The sequence below is a fragment of the Felis catus genome, chromosome D2 (genome assembly GCF_018350175.1).
Source record: "Felis catus isolate Fca126 chromosome D2, F.catus_Fca126_mat1.0, whole genome shotgun sequence".
In the NCBI taxonomy this organism is placed as follows: Eukaryota; Metazoa; Chordata; class Mammalia; order Carnivora; family Felidae; genus Felis; species Felis catus.
The window spans coordinates 29,696,222-29,713,316 of NC_058378.1; the positions used below are offsets into that span (position 1 = coordinate 29,696,222).

The 17,095-nt window shown below is 42.8% G+C and overlaps 2 protein-coding genes across 6 annotated transcripts in view; one reads left to right on the forward strand and one right to left on the reverse strand.

Annotated features, from left to right (window-relative positions):
- The first annotated feature begins 2,147 nt into the window (after positions 1 to 2,147).
- Positions 2,148 to 17,095, forward strand: part of TET1 (tet methylcytosine dioxygenase 1) — a 137,117-nt gene continuing 122,169 nt past the window's right edge. For 3 of the 5 annotated variants that reach the window (XM_023240498.2, XM_045040061.1, XM_045040062.1), the window contains exons 1-2: positions 2,148 to 2,569; positions 10,054 to 12,082. In XM_023240498.2, coding sequence (XP_023096266.2) covers positions 10,175 to 12,082 — 1,908 coding nt within the window. In that variant the 5' untranslated portion in view covers positions 2,148 to 2,569; positions 10,054 to 10,174. Of the gene's footprint in view, positions 2,570 to 9,321; positions 9,463 to 10,053; positions 12,083 to 17,095 lie in introns of all 5 variants that reach the window. The other 2 variants (XM_023240497.2, XM_023240499.2) reach the window with 2 other exon arrangements.
- Positions 2,189 to 3,641, reverse strand: LOC123380773 (basic proline-rich protein-like). Its single transcript, XM_045039974.1, has 2 exons — positions 3,592 to 3,641; positions 2,189 to 2,978 (listed from the first exon to the last, which is right to left on the reverse strand). The coding sequence occupies exons 1-2, from the start codon at positions 3,639 to 3,641 to the stop codon at positions 2,189 to 2,191; spliced, it is 840 nt and encodes a 279-aa protein (XP_044895909.1).

The window sequence follows — 17,095 nt, forward strand, 5'->3', positions numbered from 1 at the left end:
AGAGCTTGAACTCACAAACCTTGAGATCATGACTCTGAGATCAGAACCATGAGATCATGTCTGTGAGATGAGCCAAAATCAAGAGTCAGACGTTTAACAGACTGAGGCACCCAGGTCCCCAATTCAATAGTTTTTATTTTTATTATTTTGAAAAATTTTTAAGAGATAGAGACAGAGTGCGAGCAGGGTAGAGGCAGAGAGTGGGGGAGACACAGAATACAAAGCAGGCTCCAGGCTCTGACTGTCACCACAGAGCCCTAAGCAGAGCTTGAACTCATGAATGGCCAGATCATGACCTGAGACAAGGTTGGCTGCTTATAGGACTGAGCCACCCAGGGGCACCTCAATACTTTTTAAAGATAGTCATTTCAGTTAACTGACAAATGCCAGGATATTGCTATTTCATGATAATCTTTTCCCCTTTGTTCTTCTTTTTCAAATGTTCTTTTTGGTTCTTTACAGAGATTAAGTTATGAGTCAAACTCTCCCAACATTCTTTTCATCTAAGTCCTAGGAGATTGTTTTTGACAAGGTATTAATAATTAGGTTTTTTTAAACATTGAAAAGAGTCCGTTTTTGAAGATAACATTTATTTTATTTTTAAAAAAAAAATTTTTAACGTTTATTTATTTTTGAGACAGAGAGAGACAAAGCGTGAACGGGGGAGGGTCAGAGAGAGGGAGACACAGAATCCGAAACAGGCTCCAGGCTCTGAGCTGTCAGCACAGAGCCCAATTCAGGGCTCGAACTCACGGACCGCGAGATCATGACCTGAGCCGAAGTCGGCCGCTTAACCGACTGCGCCAACCGGGTGCCCCTAAGATAAGATTTATTTTAAAAGCCACATTTTAGGGGCGCCTGGGTGGCGCAGTCGGTTAAGCGTCCGACTTCAGCCAGGTCACGATCTCGCGGTCCGTGAGTTCGAGCCCTGCGTCGGGCTCAGGGCTGATGGCTCAGAGCCTGGAGCCTGTTTCCGATTCTGTGTCTCCCTCTCTCTCTGCCCCTCCCCCGTTCATGCTCTGTCTCTCTCTGTCCCAAAAATAAATAAACGTTGAAAAAAAAATTAAAAAAAAAAGCCACATTTTAAATTTCCTCCAACTAACGTATTTATCTGACTGTAGCACTGAAAACACTGTAGTGTTCATTTGCTCTGCTTGCCAACCCAGAATGTGTGTTCTTCCTGGGCAAGAGGCAATTTTTATTCATCTCTGTATGCCTATATCCTGGCTGAAGAATAAATTTGAATGAATCAATCAGTGAGAAAGGTTGAAAGTTTAGGAATCTATCTCAAAAGAACAATCTGGCTATGCTTATTAAAGCAAGTATAACAAGAATACAAATTTTGTGCAGAATGGGGGTAGAATGGTGTTGAAGGCAATGACAGAATGAATCTTTCTCTTCGGTTGAAGTTTGACCTGGGAGGAAAGATAGTTCCATCAACAGCATTTTCCTTACCACGGTGAGCCCATGAAAGATCTGGATTCCCTTGTCTGTGTAATGACTGACTGCTGGAAGAAGCAACAGCCATCAAACATTTAGGGAGAAATTCCAATGCCCCATTGAGTCTTAATTTTGGCATAATGCCACTTGGTTATTCCTTCTAATGCTAAAAACTTACTTCTTCCGATGCCTTCAATTTTTCATCCATAAAGTGAATATGACCACCCTCAACATACAGAGCCAGATAGCTAACAAAAAATGTTATGACATCTGCAGACATCAAGTGTTGAGTCAAGGAAACACAATCGTCCTCTGGCCTCTCTTTAGTGTTGAGGGCAGTTTACCATTGCCTGCAACCCAGATATTGCTCAGTTGTGTCATCTCTGATCTGGCACTCCCTTGATCTATCTATAAACATTCAATTTAGAAACCCTAAAATTTTTCTCTCAGCCCAAGAACTCCTCCGAAAAAAGATAATGACAAGAAAACCTTAACACCTCTCTCCCTATCCAATACTCTCCTTTGACATCACACACACACACACACACACACACACACACACACACACACACACACCACACTAAGGTGTTATGAGAGAGGAGGGCTAAGGGGAGGGGTAAGGGTCGAGAGGGGAGTCCAGCTCCAGTTTGGGGAAATCCAGCTCGCGTTTTGACTCTCGCTCAGCGGTGCAGGGTCCAGCAAAGGCAGAGCCCCTGCTTCACTCCCAGAGGTCTGTCCTGGGGAGACACTACTGCTCCGGGGGGCTGACCTGGCGGGGAGTGGCAGCGCAATCCGCTCCCGCACTGCTTTGTGCGCGCAGCCGCCGGCCCCTCGGCTCCCGGGTCTGCCCCCTGGGACAACCCCCTGCCCCGCCCCAGTCATGCAACTCTACCTGCTTCTCCTCTGTGGACCTTTGGGAAGCTGCCGCCCACCCCAGGGTCTCGGGCCCTGACCCTGCCAGGCAGCCGGTAGGTGTCCGCCCGGGGCCCGCTCGCGCTCCTCGTGCCCGCCGAGACTCTGGGCTCTCAAGTTGTGGGGACCAGCGCGAGTTGGAAAGTTTACCCGAGGGCTGGTGCGGGCTTGGAGCCTGGGGCACGCGCGCTGCCCTCGGAGCCGGCGCCGGCCAGTGGTGAGTTGGGGCTGGGGCAGAGGGCAGGGTTGCAGGGACCCTCATACCGAGGCCGGAAGGGGGTGCGAGGGGCGGTACTCGGCTAGGGCTGGGTGAGGGCCGGAGCTCGGCGTCCGCGGGTCGTCCGGGTCCGCTAGGGTGGGCCCACTCCCCGCGGCGACCCCCTGCCCCGAGCCGCTTGGGGCGCTTTTGTTGCGGGTGGTAAACAATGCTCCCGGCCGGAGGACGCGGCCGCCGGCCCCGGAGGCCCAGCTGCGGCGCTGGACGAGGGGAGCGGGGCGGGGGCGCCGCGGGCTCGGACCCCGGGCGCCGCCGCAAACCGGGCTTGGGGGAGGGCCAGTGTGCCCGCGGGGATCCCTGAAAGTGCCGGAGACTGATGCGCCTCGTAGGAGAGTCGCAGGTCTGGCTCCTTAAGGTGAGAAGGCAGAGTTAGGGCAAGTTGCGGGTGAGGAGCCCGTCCTGGCGCACAATCAAGCGCACCCCCAAACAGGGTTTCTCCCTCCCCCATGCTTGTGTAGGGGACAGATTTCTTTGGGAAACTGTTGGCACTTCCCTCCCTGAGCATTTCGGGGAAGGGACTTCATAGATGAAACTTTAGAGTCTGACCCGAGGTGACCTGGAGTTACAGCGATCCGGGAAGTAGGGAATAGCGAGTAGAATTAGTGTTCTGTCAAAATGGCTTTTGAAAACCTCTTTTGGGCGCCACCGGGTTGCGGAGCGCGCTGGCGTTGCGGTCTGGTCAGTCCCACCCGCGGGGTCCGGGGAACTGGCCCCCGGGGTGGGAGGTGCGCAGAGCTGGGTGCCTCCGACCAGCGGTGCCGTCCGGGAGGGGCCGAGTCCCGGCCAGGGCCGCAGGCACTTCACGTGTCGTGGAGGGAGGGGGCTGGATCTCTCTCCCTCTCCCCCTCTCCTCTCTTCCTCCCTTCCCGGCCCTGCTTCTTACCCACACCCTCAACTGATAGAGCTTCTGGAAGGGCTACTTGCAGTCCGTATAGTTCCACTAAAAGTGGTCAGGAGGTTACCGACCCGCCCCAGCAGCCTTCCGCGTGAATGGGGAACCCAAATTGCGCATTTCTGACCCAATAAAAATGAATATATCACCAAGAACAAAAATTGCTTGGATTAGGAGTCTTTCCCCCGCCCCCAACTCGTCATTTTCCCAAATTAACCATTTTGCATAGGTCACCCCTGCGCCACTTCTCCCCGGTTCCACTCTCGGGCACCAAATGAGCTGCACAATACGTAATGGTAATAGCTTATGAAGAGATAAAGGTTAAGTGCTCGAGACTTAAGCGAGTTAAAGATAAGGTGCACGGTCTAGTGTCCGCCGGGTGCGCTGCGCACCGCACCGGGATGAGTTGAAGGGCGGCGCTGTAGGGTAGCAGCCTCAGGTCTGCCCTGAACGAAATGTGCTCACCTTCCCTTCTCCTCCCCCTCCGACGATATGAAGTAAAATAAAGACGATGGTTTCTTAAGGCCCAAGATGCCAAATATATATGCATCCATACGCATGTATTTGGGGCTTGTTAACCAGTGAGGGCAAGAATTATTTAGAGCATATCAGGAATGTATGACTACAATTAAACAAGGGTGGTGCACCAGATAGGTGCATAGATAAGGAGATGCTTGGAGATTAGTCCGTATTATTTCCAAGAACTGAAAGACTTCGGCACTGTGATTTTGGGCGTGTTTCCTGATTTTACCAGTTTTGGGTTACACTTCGCTCCCCAAGTAAGGGATCTTAAATAGGTTGGTTGTCAGCCTCTGACAGTGTTTAAAGCCAGGTTATGATTTCGGTTAAACTTCAGAATCAAGATATTCTGGAGTTATTAGCACACACTGCCCCTTTCTCTTTGCACAGATTAGTAGCTCAGATTTACAACTCTGCGACCATCACTTACCATTATAATGAGAATTAACTATGGCACTCAGCTCTGGTTTTCCAGAATTGGTGGGTCTGAGGTTTGGATCACCACTGTTTCTGCTCTTTGTTTCTCTTCCCTCTCCAATCTTCTTTATCTGGTTTGTCCATCCCCTCCCCCACTCTCTCTTTGCATCTATTTTTCTTTCCCTGCACAATTAAATTTCTCTCTTCTCCCCCCTAGGTCTTTTTACCTTTAGTCTTCAGCGTTTTGATCCCAGTTATCTTTTTTACATTCTAGCTTTATTACTACAAAAGTCTTCCCCTTAGTTTTTCGCCCACTCCCCCTTCCCCTTTAGACATTTTCTTCCTTCTTAGGCTTTTTACTATTCCCAGTGTGTTTTATACTTTTCTTGTTTTTGGAAGAATCCTTCCATCTCCATTTTAACTTCTCCCTTCCCTTTTCTGTGGCTCTCTTAGGCCTTTTTTTTCTTGCTCTCTGCAGGGCAGCAGGGGTGTTTTACATATGGAAGGAGCCTTTGACTAAATCTGCTGGCATTCTAGTGAGTTTCCTTGAACAGCCTTTCCTTGTGCAGAGGGCTCTCACACTTCCTGTGGTAGAAGACTATCTAGGAACTGCAAGCCGCCCGCCCACCTCCTCTTCCTTTAGATGTAGAACTTAGTTGCTGGAGGAAACTAAGTCAGGTGGTGCCTCTTAAAAGAAATGTTGTAAGTCTTGTATTTCTCAGTCAAGTGCAGTAGCCTTTAAATTCTAAGGAGCTGAATGGAGTGACTCTGAAATCAGAGCTTCTTTTGCCTCCAGCCATGTGAATGCAAATACTCACCACTTTTTTGGCCACTGCTGGTAGTGGGAAGGGTTGCAATATAATTTTAAATTGACATGCGGGCTGGATGGTTACATCAGTTCAGCCACTTCCTGCCCAAGGGACTTTGGGAGATCCAGGAGAAGGAGGAGGGATGGAGGTGGGAGAGAATTTTCTGACATGGTGCTGTTGTCAATATTGTCCTTTACAGACAACTGACATAGTTCATGAAGTCACTTTTTATTTTCTAGACCAGGGAATTACTTCAGTAATTATAAAAAAGGCCCTCTGTCGGGAAAGATTGAGTACTTAGTAAGCTCAAATAATATTGAGGAAAATACCTGATCCTATTTGCTCACCAGTTTGGTTAGGTTAAGTTTAAATTATTTGTGAATAATTAGTCAATCCTTAGACAGTCAAATATTTATTGCCTGCTCCTGCCACTTCTTCCCTCTGTCTTTAACCTTATACTCTCTACTTTAGGTTGGCATCATGTCTTTTCATGTTTCAAATTATGTGTTGGCCTCTTGAATCTCCTACTGCTCTAGTCCTCTACATCAGAAGGATATTTTAGTAAAAAGAATTTTTATTTGTGGTGCCCTGTGGTGAAAAGATTTGTTAACTAATGTTTTATATCTCACAATTGTTGGGAGTTTTGTTTGCTTGTTTCATTTTGTTTTCTCTTCCAGGAAAATAAGAACCCACAGAATAGTATCAATTGCAAATAATTAGGACCTATGATCTGTATTTAATAACAGAGACACTATTCTCTTATTTTCTGCTCTGATCGTGTTATCCTATATCTATCTCTGTAGCACTCAGAACTCTTCAATATATTCTAGGGTAGAATAAAATTGATTTTGAGAAATATTGAAACGTCAATTTTCATCAGAAATGAAAAATGTAAGTGGAATTACTTTTTGGTTAAATATACCTTTTTGTAGGACTTAAGTACTCTATAATAAATAAAAGTAACAAAAAAGGGGGAAATGGAGCATTTAATGATGTGTACAGGTTAAAAAGGAAAATAATTTTCAGGAAATCTGTGGGGATAACTTCATATTTAAATAGGAACCTATTTAATAGAATGGACTGCATTGTTTTTTCCCCCCACAAATTTCAAAAAAAGCTTGTTGCCTCTCCTCCCAGAGTTCAGCCCTGGGGATAACTTAGTTTATCACAAAAGAAGGTCACATTTCATCATTGGAGCCTTGGGTGATAAAATTAGGATCTTGTGGGAGCCCTTATTTTGTTTCTGATTGTCTATTTCTTTGGCTGGGTGGTACCCAGTGGTTTCTCCCCTGCAGTTGGGTTTTTCAGGGGTCATTGGCCTCTTTCACGATCTCATAAAAAGGCTGTTACCATTTAAAGAGACCACATCTTCCCAATCCATGTTGCTCATACCTTTTCCATTTCCTTGGCAGGCTCTTTTTCAGGAGATAAGGTTTGAATGGTAAACATTATCTTAATTACAAGGCTGAATTTCTAAAGCACTTTAATTTAAAAATATAAAAGAATATATGAGGCTGAGATCAATTTATAAACTACTTTCAAAGGCAGATCCCATGACACCTTCTGGTATATCCAGATTACTTGCCTACATAACGTGAATTTTAATTTTCGTGGCCTATTGCAATACCTAGATTATATGCTCCTAATAATTTTTTAGAAATGCAATCTTGATACAAGAGATAAAGCAAGCTTATACTGATATTGTTGAATTTCTAAAGAATGGAAAGGATTGCTTTTTGCTATCTGAAAAAACATCCTTATAAAGACTGCTGACTTTCTGGAGATTAGAATTGGAATGTCTTTTGTTTTCTAAAAATACTGGTACAAAAAGCAATGGTCTTTGGAGAAAATATCTAACAGTTTTTCACAGCCAAAAAATTAGTGCAAGCCAAAAACCTTTTTTTTTTTTTTTAAAGGGGGAAAGCAGTAAGTTTAGATACCAAGAACTCCAGTATTCTCCAGTCTAGTGTTTGTATTTAGCACACATTTATCAAACTTATTTTTCTTGTAGTTAATGTTATTGCTGCCCATTTAAAAAGTCTGTCTTGAGGTGGGGACGGGGCACTTGCCTGAGTGGCTCAGTTGGCCATGCTTAGCTGAGGTCATGATCTCTCAGTTTGTGAGTTCAAGCCCCAAGCCCCTCATGGACTCTGCACTGATAGCTTTGAGACTGCATTGGACTCTCTGTCTTTCTCTCTCTCTCTCTCTCTCTCTCCCGCTCATGCTCACTCAATGTCTGTCTCTCAAAAATAAATAAATAAACATTAAAATAATTAAAAAGTCTGTCTTGGGGGAAAAATTAAGTAAAAAATAAAAAATCTGTCTTGAGGTGCCTGGCTGGCTCAGTTGGTGGAGCTTCTGACTCTTGATCTCAAGGTTGTGAGTTTGAGCCCCACACTGGGTGTAGAGATTTCTTAAAAATAAAATCTTAAAAAAAATAAGAAACAAAAACGCTATTATTTCTTTTTAAAGTTTACTTATTTATTTTGAGAGATAGAGAGCGCAGGAGGGGCACAGAGAGAAAAATATCTTAATTCTTTTTTTAATGTTTATTTATTTTTGAAATGGAGAGAGACAGAGCATGAATGGGGGAGGGTCAGAGAGAGAGGGAGACACAGAATCTGAAGCAGGCTCCAGGCTCTGAGCTGTCAGCACAGAGCCCGACATAGGGCTCAAACCCACAAACCATGAGATCATGACCTGAGCCAAAGTCGGACGCTTAACCAACTGAGCCACCCAGGCACCCCGAGAAAAATATCCTAAAGGCACAATGCTTTGACTTTAACTCAATGAGTGCTCTGGGGTCTTTTATTGCAGTGTGTAGCTCACTATGTGTTAGGTGATAACAGAAACAGAAATACTAAATCTTGTTTTGCAGTGTATGGCAGACTAGGTTAAACTGATTCCATAATGATAACCATTTAGCTTATCTCTCTTTTTTTGTTTTTTGGAGTTATAAGCAGCCTTTATTTTTTTAAGTTCCCATTTATTATTAAACACCTAAGTATACGCCAGCACTATGCTAAGTGTTTATACAACTCATCTCATTTTATTCTCATGGTAACCCAGTGAGGTCAGTACTATTATGCTTCCTATTCTATTACACATGAGGAAACTGAGGTATAGAGAGACTGAAGAATTTATCAGAATCACATGGCTAGTAATGTTTCTGAGCTGGAAACTGAACCCAAGTCTGCCTATTTCCAAAGTCCTTCCCCTACCTTCCCCACTCCCTCCTCAACCTCACATAAGCTTTTCCTATAGGAGCCCAATGATACCTCAAAACGACCTCAGTTCAGATGTAGAAACCTTGATTCAGTTAAATAGGATGTGGAAGGAACTAGCAGGTGATCACAAATTCAAACTCGCAGCTTTCTGATGGGGCACATCTCTCTAGCCACTAAACCCACCAGTGTGTCCCAGGATTACCTGGATCAGATCAGTGCAACAAAAACAAATGCACAACTTGAGAATGATGGAGGGCTGTCAAGTTTTTACTTGGCCAAGTAATAACATTATAAAATAAATCTATCCCTACCTTTTCAAAAAAATAAAGGACTTTTACTTTTCTAAAAGAAAGGACATTTTAATGAGAGAAAACAGGGAGGCATTTCAGAGTAAGGAAGAGTTGTCTAAAATGAATAAATTCAACTTTATACTGCCCTTTTTGCCCCTGATTTTGCCACAGACTGTTGATCACTTGGTTGCAGACCAAGTTTTTGGTAACTATTCTCCTACAACATATTTTCTTACAAATCCAACAACGTGTTAACTGTTAAAGAATCCTCACCAACCTAGCTGTCCCACTCTTGATTCTGTGATCTTTAGGGAATAGACTGATACATCTTGTATGGTGAGCTTCATTCTTGCTCATAGTTTGGTCTTATTTTGGGTTAGGGTAAGCGATCAAAGGAGACCAAAAGACAGTGGTAGCTCTTAGTCCCCTTTCATTTTCTCCTTTTTCTTGCTTACCTTTCAAATAATAGTTGCTTGCCTAGTATGCTTTACTGTTCTAATTATCTCATTTTCTCTTTATTTCCAATTTCCTTGCCTAGGCATTCATCATGAGACTTTTGGGATCCTTGGTAGAAGGGATTTAGAACCAGCAGTCTTTGGATTAAGTCGGGTGAAAGAGAAAAGAGGGACCTCATTTCTGGGTGTGGGCAGTGCCCACCACAATGCCTTCCTTATACATAGTAGGTACTCAACAGATATTTGTTGGACCCGTGAGTCTTATCTGTAACCTAATCTGTCAATACTAACTTCTAAGATTTTATGCCATTTTTGTGTGCATGTGTAAAGCTTAAAATTTGTAGATTATTAATTGGAATGTGGTATTAATATTACTAGATCTCCGAGTAGAGTTTCTTGAATGATATAAACTTCTTCCTCTGGTTTTACCAGATGATACCTCATCTTGTGTGGTGATATGCTGAGGAAAGATTAACAGATAATTTTTTAAGTATCCAAAATTTGTAAAGATTGGGATTTGATCTTTAAACTACGTGTACCTACAGCAATTGTGGTTTCTAATGTAGAATAACCCACATGCTTACCCTGTTCGTAGAACTTCATCAGCTAAATCGGTTGTCACAGTAATTAAAGGAGCTTTATTTGTGAATCTGGGGTTTAAAGGATATGTTAGTATCTTTTGTGTTTATTATATTTTTCTTTTGCAGTAAACATTCTCATTCCCAATTTTGATTAATAATTGTTAGTATTTTATTTCGAATGGGAGAATACATAGGAAAAAGACTCACTTCCAATGTTTTTTTTTGTTATTTCAGACCAAAATTTTGTGGGCTGAACTCAACCATGGTACATTCAGATTCTCCTCAAAGGCGAGACTTTCCAAAGGACCAATGACTCTGTTCCTTGTGCCCTTTCATTTATTCCTACTCTGTAGCTATGTCTCGATCCCGCCATGCAAGGCCTTCCAGACTAATCAGGAGGGAAGATCTAAACAGAAAGAAAAGCAGCCAACTGAAGAAGACATCTAAGCTAGCCAATAAAAATGTGGCATCAGTCAAGACTGTGAGCCCTGGAAAAGGAGTAAAGCAATTAATTCAAGAAAGAGATGTTAAGAAAAAAATAGAACCCAAAACACCTATGCCAGTCAGAAGCCTTTTGACAAGAGCTGGAGCGGCACGAATGAATTTGGATAGGACTGAGGTTCTTTTTCAGAACCCAGAATCCTTAACTTGCAATGGGTTTACAATGGCTCTCCGAAGTACCTCTCTTAGCAGACGACTCTCCCAACCTCCAGTGATCATAGCCAAACCTAAGAAAATTCCACCTGCTAAGCATTTAGAAAAGCAACATGAATGTGATTGTAATGTAGTTACTGACAAAGGAGTGAAACACTCAGAAAATGATTCAATTCCAACCCAAGTTCCCCTAATTGCTCCTGATACAGAGAATCTAATTGGTGTACAAAATGCATCTTTAATTGAAGGTGAGAGCCAAGAGACAACCCAGTCTTGGTCCCAAAAGGTGGAGGATACCAAAATAAATATCTCCACTCACAGTGGTCCTGCAGTAGAGATCCCTTCTGGGTCATTGGAAGGGACACATGGTGGTGAAGGACTATTCTCTAAAGAGACATTGACTGATACAAGTGATTCCCCTAGAATGTTTGCTCAGGACACTCTGTGTGCTCCTTTGCTCCAAAGAGCAGCCCTCAAGGTTACTTACGAAGGAAACTCCAGCATTCAGTTAGAAGATTTGGGTTCACGAGTAGAATCTCTTAAGCTATCTGATTCTTACCTGGATCCTATCAAAAGTGAACATGATTGCTACCCCACCTCCAGCTTTAATAAGGTTATACCTGAATTGGACCTTAGAAACTGTTTGTCCATTGGTGGGTCAATATATCCTACCTCATTAATAAAACTCCTCTTGGCAAGCTCTGAACAAGAAACGCTTGGTGCTAAACCAGATAATCAAGAGGTACTCAAAGCTACCCCAGATCAACAGGCAATTCCTGCTACCACCCCTGTCCTAGGACAGGCTTTTAGTGCTGTCCCACATCAATGGGAAGTTCCTGGTGCTAACCCAGTACACAGAGAGGCTCTGGATGAGACCCCAGCCCCACCAGAGATTCCTGGTGCTATTCCAGTCCAAGGAGAGGTCTTTGGTGCTATCCTAGACCAACAAATCCTTGGGATGGGTGGCGGTACTGCCTCAGACCCACCTATCTTTGTTCCTGCTCCGCTAAACCCAATTGCTACCTATAGTGTTCTCCCAGAATGGCCTGAGCCCCAGAGCACTGTTTCATATGGGCTTGAGGTCCAGGGAGCAATGCAGATTTTGCCTTTGGGCTCAGGTCACACTCCTCAGCCATCATTAAACTCTGAGCTAAGTTCGGTACCTCCTGTGATGACTATTAGCAATATAGAAAATCAGAAGCAGGTTCATATAAGCTTTCTGCCAGCTAACACTCAGGCGTTCACCTTAGCCCCTGAGAGAGGACTCTTCCATGCTTCACAGGGCATTACCCAACTCTCCCAGGCTGGTCCCAGCAAATTGGAAGGAGGGAGCTCCCAGATCAGCGTGACCAGCATGGTTGACATCAATACCACAGTGGTATCTAGGCCAGGTTCAATTGCCAGGGCCTCCCCTTCCTCCTATACAACTTTGCTACCTACTTTGGAAAAGAAGAAACGAAAGCGGTGTGGGGTGTGTGGGCCCTGCCAGCAGAAGACCAATTGTGGTGAATGTACTTACTGTAAGAACAGAAAGAATAGCCATCAGATCTGTAAGAAGAGGAAATGTGAGGAACTGAAAAAGAAACCATCCGTCATTGTGCCTTCGGAGGTAAGTAAACATCCCAGGGGCTGGGAGATGCCTGTAAGACTTTCATAGAGTGATTTGTGCAGAACACTTTACTTTGATAAAATGCTATATTATCTATAAGAATGTATGGATCTACCTGAAATATGTCTTGTGCAGTGATACATTAGCTTATTTTTAGAATTTGTCTCACAAAACTAGAACATAAAATTTTACATTAAAGGATTTGATGAGACAGAGCAGTGACATGAAACATGGTTTTGCAAAGATTTCCACTTTGCCTTATTTTGGCTAGTTGTGTGTCTTTTTGGAAGTTACAGGTTTAACTTAAATTTAAATTAACAGTGGAACATTCATTAACTCCCTTGCAGCTTGAGGAACCAGAGGAGTTAAACTTCTTTTCTTTTGAAAGAATAAAATGGTCGGTATCGTTAATTTTGAAAATTTGCCTTGAAGGTGAAACAACAATAAAGCTTTCATCGCACCTTTTGGTAGGTGATTTCCACTTGCTCTACATATCTCATGTGGTTAGGATTAAATGGTCATCAGAAGTTAAAAAGAATTTGTAAACTCTAAAGTGGTACATAAACCTTAGTTCTCATTATTACAGTTGATGAACCTAAGGCACTAAAAGTATTGGTTGACTTATACTTTATTTAAAGGTTTTTATGGAACTTGGTTAATACTTAAACTTGCTTTTCAGACCTTTACAACACATGCCAACTTGGTGTTTTATGATTTTTAGATCACTCACTTGAAGTTATGCTTATTTTGTGTCTGCTGTGAATAAAGGTATAGTAGAAGAGATTAATTTTAAAGTATTGTGAACTTAAATTTAAGTTAGTCTTTTCTATTTCATTCTTATCTATCCAAAATGCTGACTTTCTATTTGACCCATTGCAAACAAGAGATCAGACATTTAACTAATCATATATTGATGGGCATTTAAGGTGTTTCTTTAAATTAAAATTTTTTTTTAAATTAATTAATTAATATTTTAATTTACATCCAACTTAGCATATAGCGCAACAATGATTTCAGGAGTAGATTCCAGTGATTCGTCCCCCATGTATAACACCCAGTGCTCATCCCAACAAGTATCTTCCTTAATGTCCCTTACCCATTTAGCCCACTCCCCCTTCAACAACTCTCTGTTTGTTCTCTATATTTAAGAGTCTCTTATGTTTTGTCCCCTTCCTTGTTTGTATATTATTTTTGCTTTCCTTAAAATTTTTAATGTTTATTTATTTATTTTGAGATAGAGAGCGAGAGTGAGCAGGGGAGAGGCAGAGAGAGAGAGGGAGAGAGAGAATCCCAAGCAGACTCCACAGTCTATGCAAAGCCCGATGTGGGGCTTGTGAATCCATGAACCATGAAATCATGACCTGAGCCAAAATCAAGAGTTGGATGCTTAACCGACTGAGCCACCCAGGCACCCCTAAGGTGTTTCTAAAATACTCTGTTATTCCAAGGGCACCTGGGTGGCTCAGTCAGTTAAGCGTCCTAGTTCAGCTCAGGTCGGGCTCTGTGCTGACTGCTCAGAGCCTGGAGCCTGCTTTAGATTCTGTGTCTCCCTCTCTCTGCCCCTCTCCCGCTCACACTCTGTCTCTCAAAACTGAATAAACGTTACAAAAATTTTTTAAATAAATAAAATACTCTGTTATTCCAAACCTTACTGCAATGAGTAATTTTTACTCAAGTCGCTTCACACTTGTGGGAGTGGCCAGCAACCTGATGGTTTACAAACGTACATGGACAATACCTAGCAGCAGCAGTATCTTACAGCAGAGAGACCTCCCTCATAAGTTCCTGATTTGTAAGATTGCCAAATGGCATCATTGCCGAAGGTACTCACTCTGTCTCTGATAGGTGTAAGTGAATTTGTTTTCTTTTTTCCTAGACCTGCTCCTCTTTTGTCATTACATATTTGGTTTAATGGCTTACCGTCTGCATTGTCACCCCAAATGGAAAATTCAGTCATCATTGATCCCTTCCTCTCCCTCCTCTAGATTTCTTGTTTATGAGATCTGAGCACTCCTTCCTCTCCATTTTCTTAGCCACGTCTATAGACGATGCCTTTATCCCTTATTGGGATAATTTCAGTGTTCTCTCTCTCACAGCAAGTATTTACTGCACTTCAACTCTGGGTTGTGCACTGGGGATATAGTTGTAAGTGTACTGGCTAGCAGAGAAGTCAGGATGTTGAACAACCTCTCCTTAAGTACAGTCTGAGTTTTCTTTCTAAATCCCTGATGATTCTCTTACCTAAATACATTTAGTGCTCTTCTGTATGTGTGATATATCTCACTCAAAACAAAACAAAAATAGAGCAAAGCTTTTGGTGCCTGCCAAGTATAGGTGAAGCCTAGTTTCTTAGCATGAAATACAAGATCTTCAAGATCTTGACACAGCTGACCTCTGTCTTGTTTGTTGTCACGTCACTGCTTCTCATATTAATCTTGAAGTTTCAGTAGTATCCAGCTACTTGTATTTCCCCAAGCTCACCATGTGTGTTCCAACTTCAGTGTCCATGTTTATGGTACACATTCTTCCTTTCCCTATCTGACAAGACTCCACCCATTCACTCACCCCTCACTGTGCCACAACTATTTGTGTGTGTTCCCCAGGTTGTTTTTCTAGTGCCTGCGTAGACTTGGCATGGTGATACGTGCTAGACATTTATTGTCTTAAATGATAAGACAATATAAAGCAGGGGAACCTGGGTGACTCAGTTGATTAAGCATCTGACTCTTGATTTCGGCTCAGGTCATGATCTCATGGTTTGTGGGTTCTAGCCCTGAGTCAGGCTTGCACTGGTCTCTGCTGATAGCACAGAGGTTCTCTGTCTCCCCCTTTCTCTTCCCCTCCTTCACCCACGCACTCTCTCTCTCTCTCAAAAATAAATAAACTTAAAAAAGGGGGGGGGGGGTGCCTGGGTGGCTCAGTCGGTTAAACGTCCAACTTCAGCTCAGGTCATGATTTCGCAGTTCGTGAGTTTGAGCCCCACGTCGGGCTCTGTGCTGACAGCTCAGAGCCTGGAGTTTGTTTCCGATTCTGTGTCTCCCTCTCTCTCTGCCCCTTCCCTGCTCATACTCTGTCTCTCTCTGTCTCTCAAAAATGAATAAACATTAAAAAAATTTTTTTTAAAAGAGAGGATATAAAGTATATAATTTGATAGCTATGACATAATGTATACACTGTGCAACTATTAGCACAAAAGCCATCACCTCCAAAAATTCCTTTGTGCCCCTTTGTAGTCCCTACCCCCTCCCTGCACCCTTTCTGTTTAGGCAAATAGTATCTTTTGTCACTATAGATTTTTTATTTTCTAGAATTTGATATAAATAGAATCATACAATACATACTCTATTTTTTCGGGGAGTGTCATAGGACAGTTCCTCAGGATTCATCCTTTATGATGCTTTTACAAAGTGCAGATCACTTATTTTGTAATTTGAGTCTGTTTAATGTTTCCTCATGATGAGGTTTGGGTTATACATTTTTGTAGGAATGTCTTCTTATCAGGTGGGACATGATGTCAGTTTGTCCTACTATTATGATCTTATTTTTTTTTAAGATTTATTTATTTTGAGAGACAGACTGAGGTAGAGCATGAGCAGGGGAAGGGCAGAGAGAGAGAGAGAGAGAGAGAGAGAGAGGATTCAAAGCAGGCTCTGCACTGACAGCAGAGACCCTGATGCAGGGCTTAGACTCATGAACCCTGAGATCAAGACCTGAGCTGAAGTTGGATGCTTAACCTACTGAGCCACCCAGGCACTCCTATGATCTTAATTTTGATCTCTTGCTTAAGGTAATATCTTCCAGAATTCTCCATTGTAAAGTCAGTAGTTTTCACTTTGTATACTTAATGAATATCTTATAGGGAGACTGAGACTTTGTAAATATCCTGCTATCCCTCAAACTTTCACCCCCTAGTTTTACATTTATTAGTGAGTTTTGCCTGATGGCTGCCAAATAGTGATTCTGTTTCCATCATTTCTTCTAAATCTATTAGCGAGCTTAGCTTTCAACTCTAAGAGATTTTCCTCCTTTTTTTCAAGATTTTTATTTTTAAGTAATCTCTATACTTACCTTGGGGCTCAAGCTTAGAACCCTGAGATCAAGAGTCTCATGCTCTACTGATGGAGCCAGCCAGGTTCCCCCATTTTTTTTATATTCTTTAAAACCACATTTTAAAAAAATGTTAATTTATTTTCATAGAGAGAGGGTGCACACAGGGAAGGGGTAGAGAGAGGGAGAGAGAGAATCCCAAGTAGGCTCGGTGCTGTCATTGCAGAGTCTGACAGAGGGCTGGATGCCCTGAACGGTGAGATCATGATGCGAGCCGAAATCAGAGTCCAACACTCAACCGACTGAGCCACCCAGACACCCCTGTTGATATTCTATTTCACATTTCCCCCTATACTTGATATTCATATTTTTTGCTCTCTCTTGCTCTTCCCCTCCTCCAAAAGGTCACTTTTATCACTGACAAAGCTGATCCTGAAGAATGTATTATGTTGTCCTTACTCTGGCAGTAGATAGATCTGCCCATCCAAAAGTCCTGGAGAGGCAGAGGAGAACACAGGGAACACTTCTCCGAGGGAGGTTCATTCTGAGGGAACAAACAACAATTGTAAACTCTTGTTTCTGGTTTCTTTGCTTAATATTCAGTAATGTTGCTTATAGTTATTCATTTTTATTGCAGTATGGTGTTCCATTGTATGTTTATATCACAATACATTCATCCATTCTACTCTTTTTTTTTTATAATATTAGCAAGTGTCTGTTTTTTTAAATTTTTTTTAAAATGTTTTTATTTATTTTTGAGACAGAGAGAGACAGAGCATGAACAGGGGAGGGTCAGAGAGAGGGAGACACAGACTCGAAGCAGGCTCCAGGCTCCATGCTGTCAGCGCAGAGCCCGACATGGGGCTTGAACTCACGGACCGTGAGATCACGACCTGAGCCGAAGTCGGATGCTCAACCGACTGAGCCACCCAGGCGCCCCTCATCCATTCTACTCTTAATAAACAG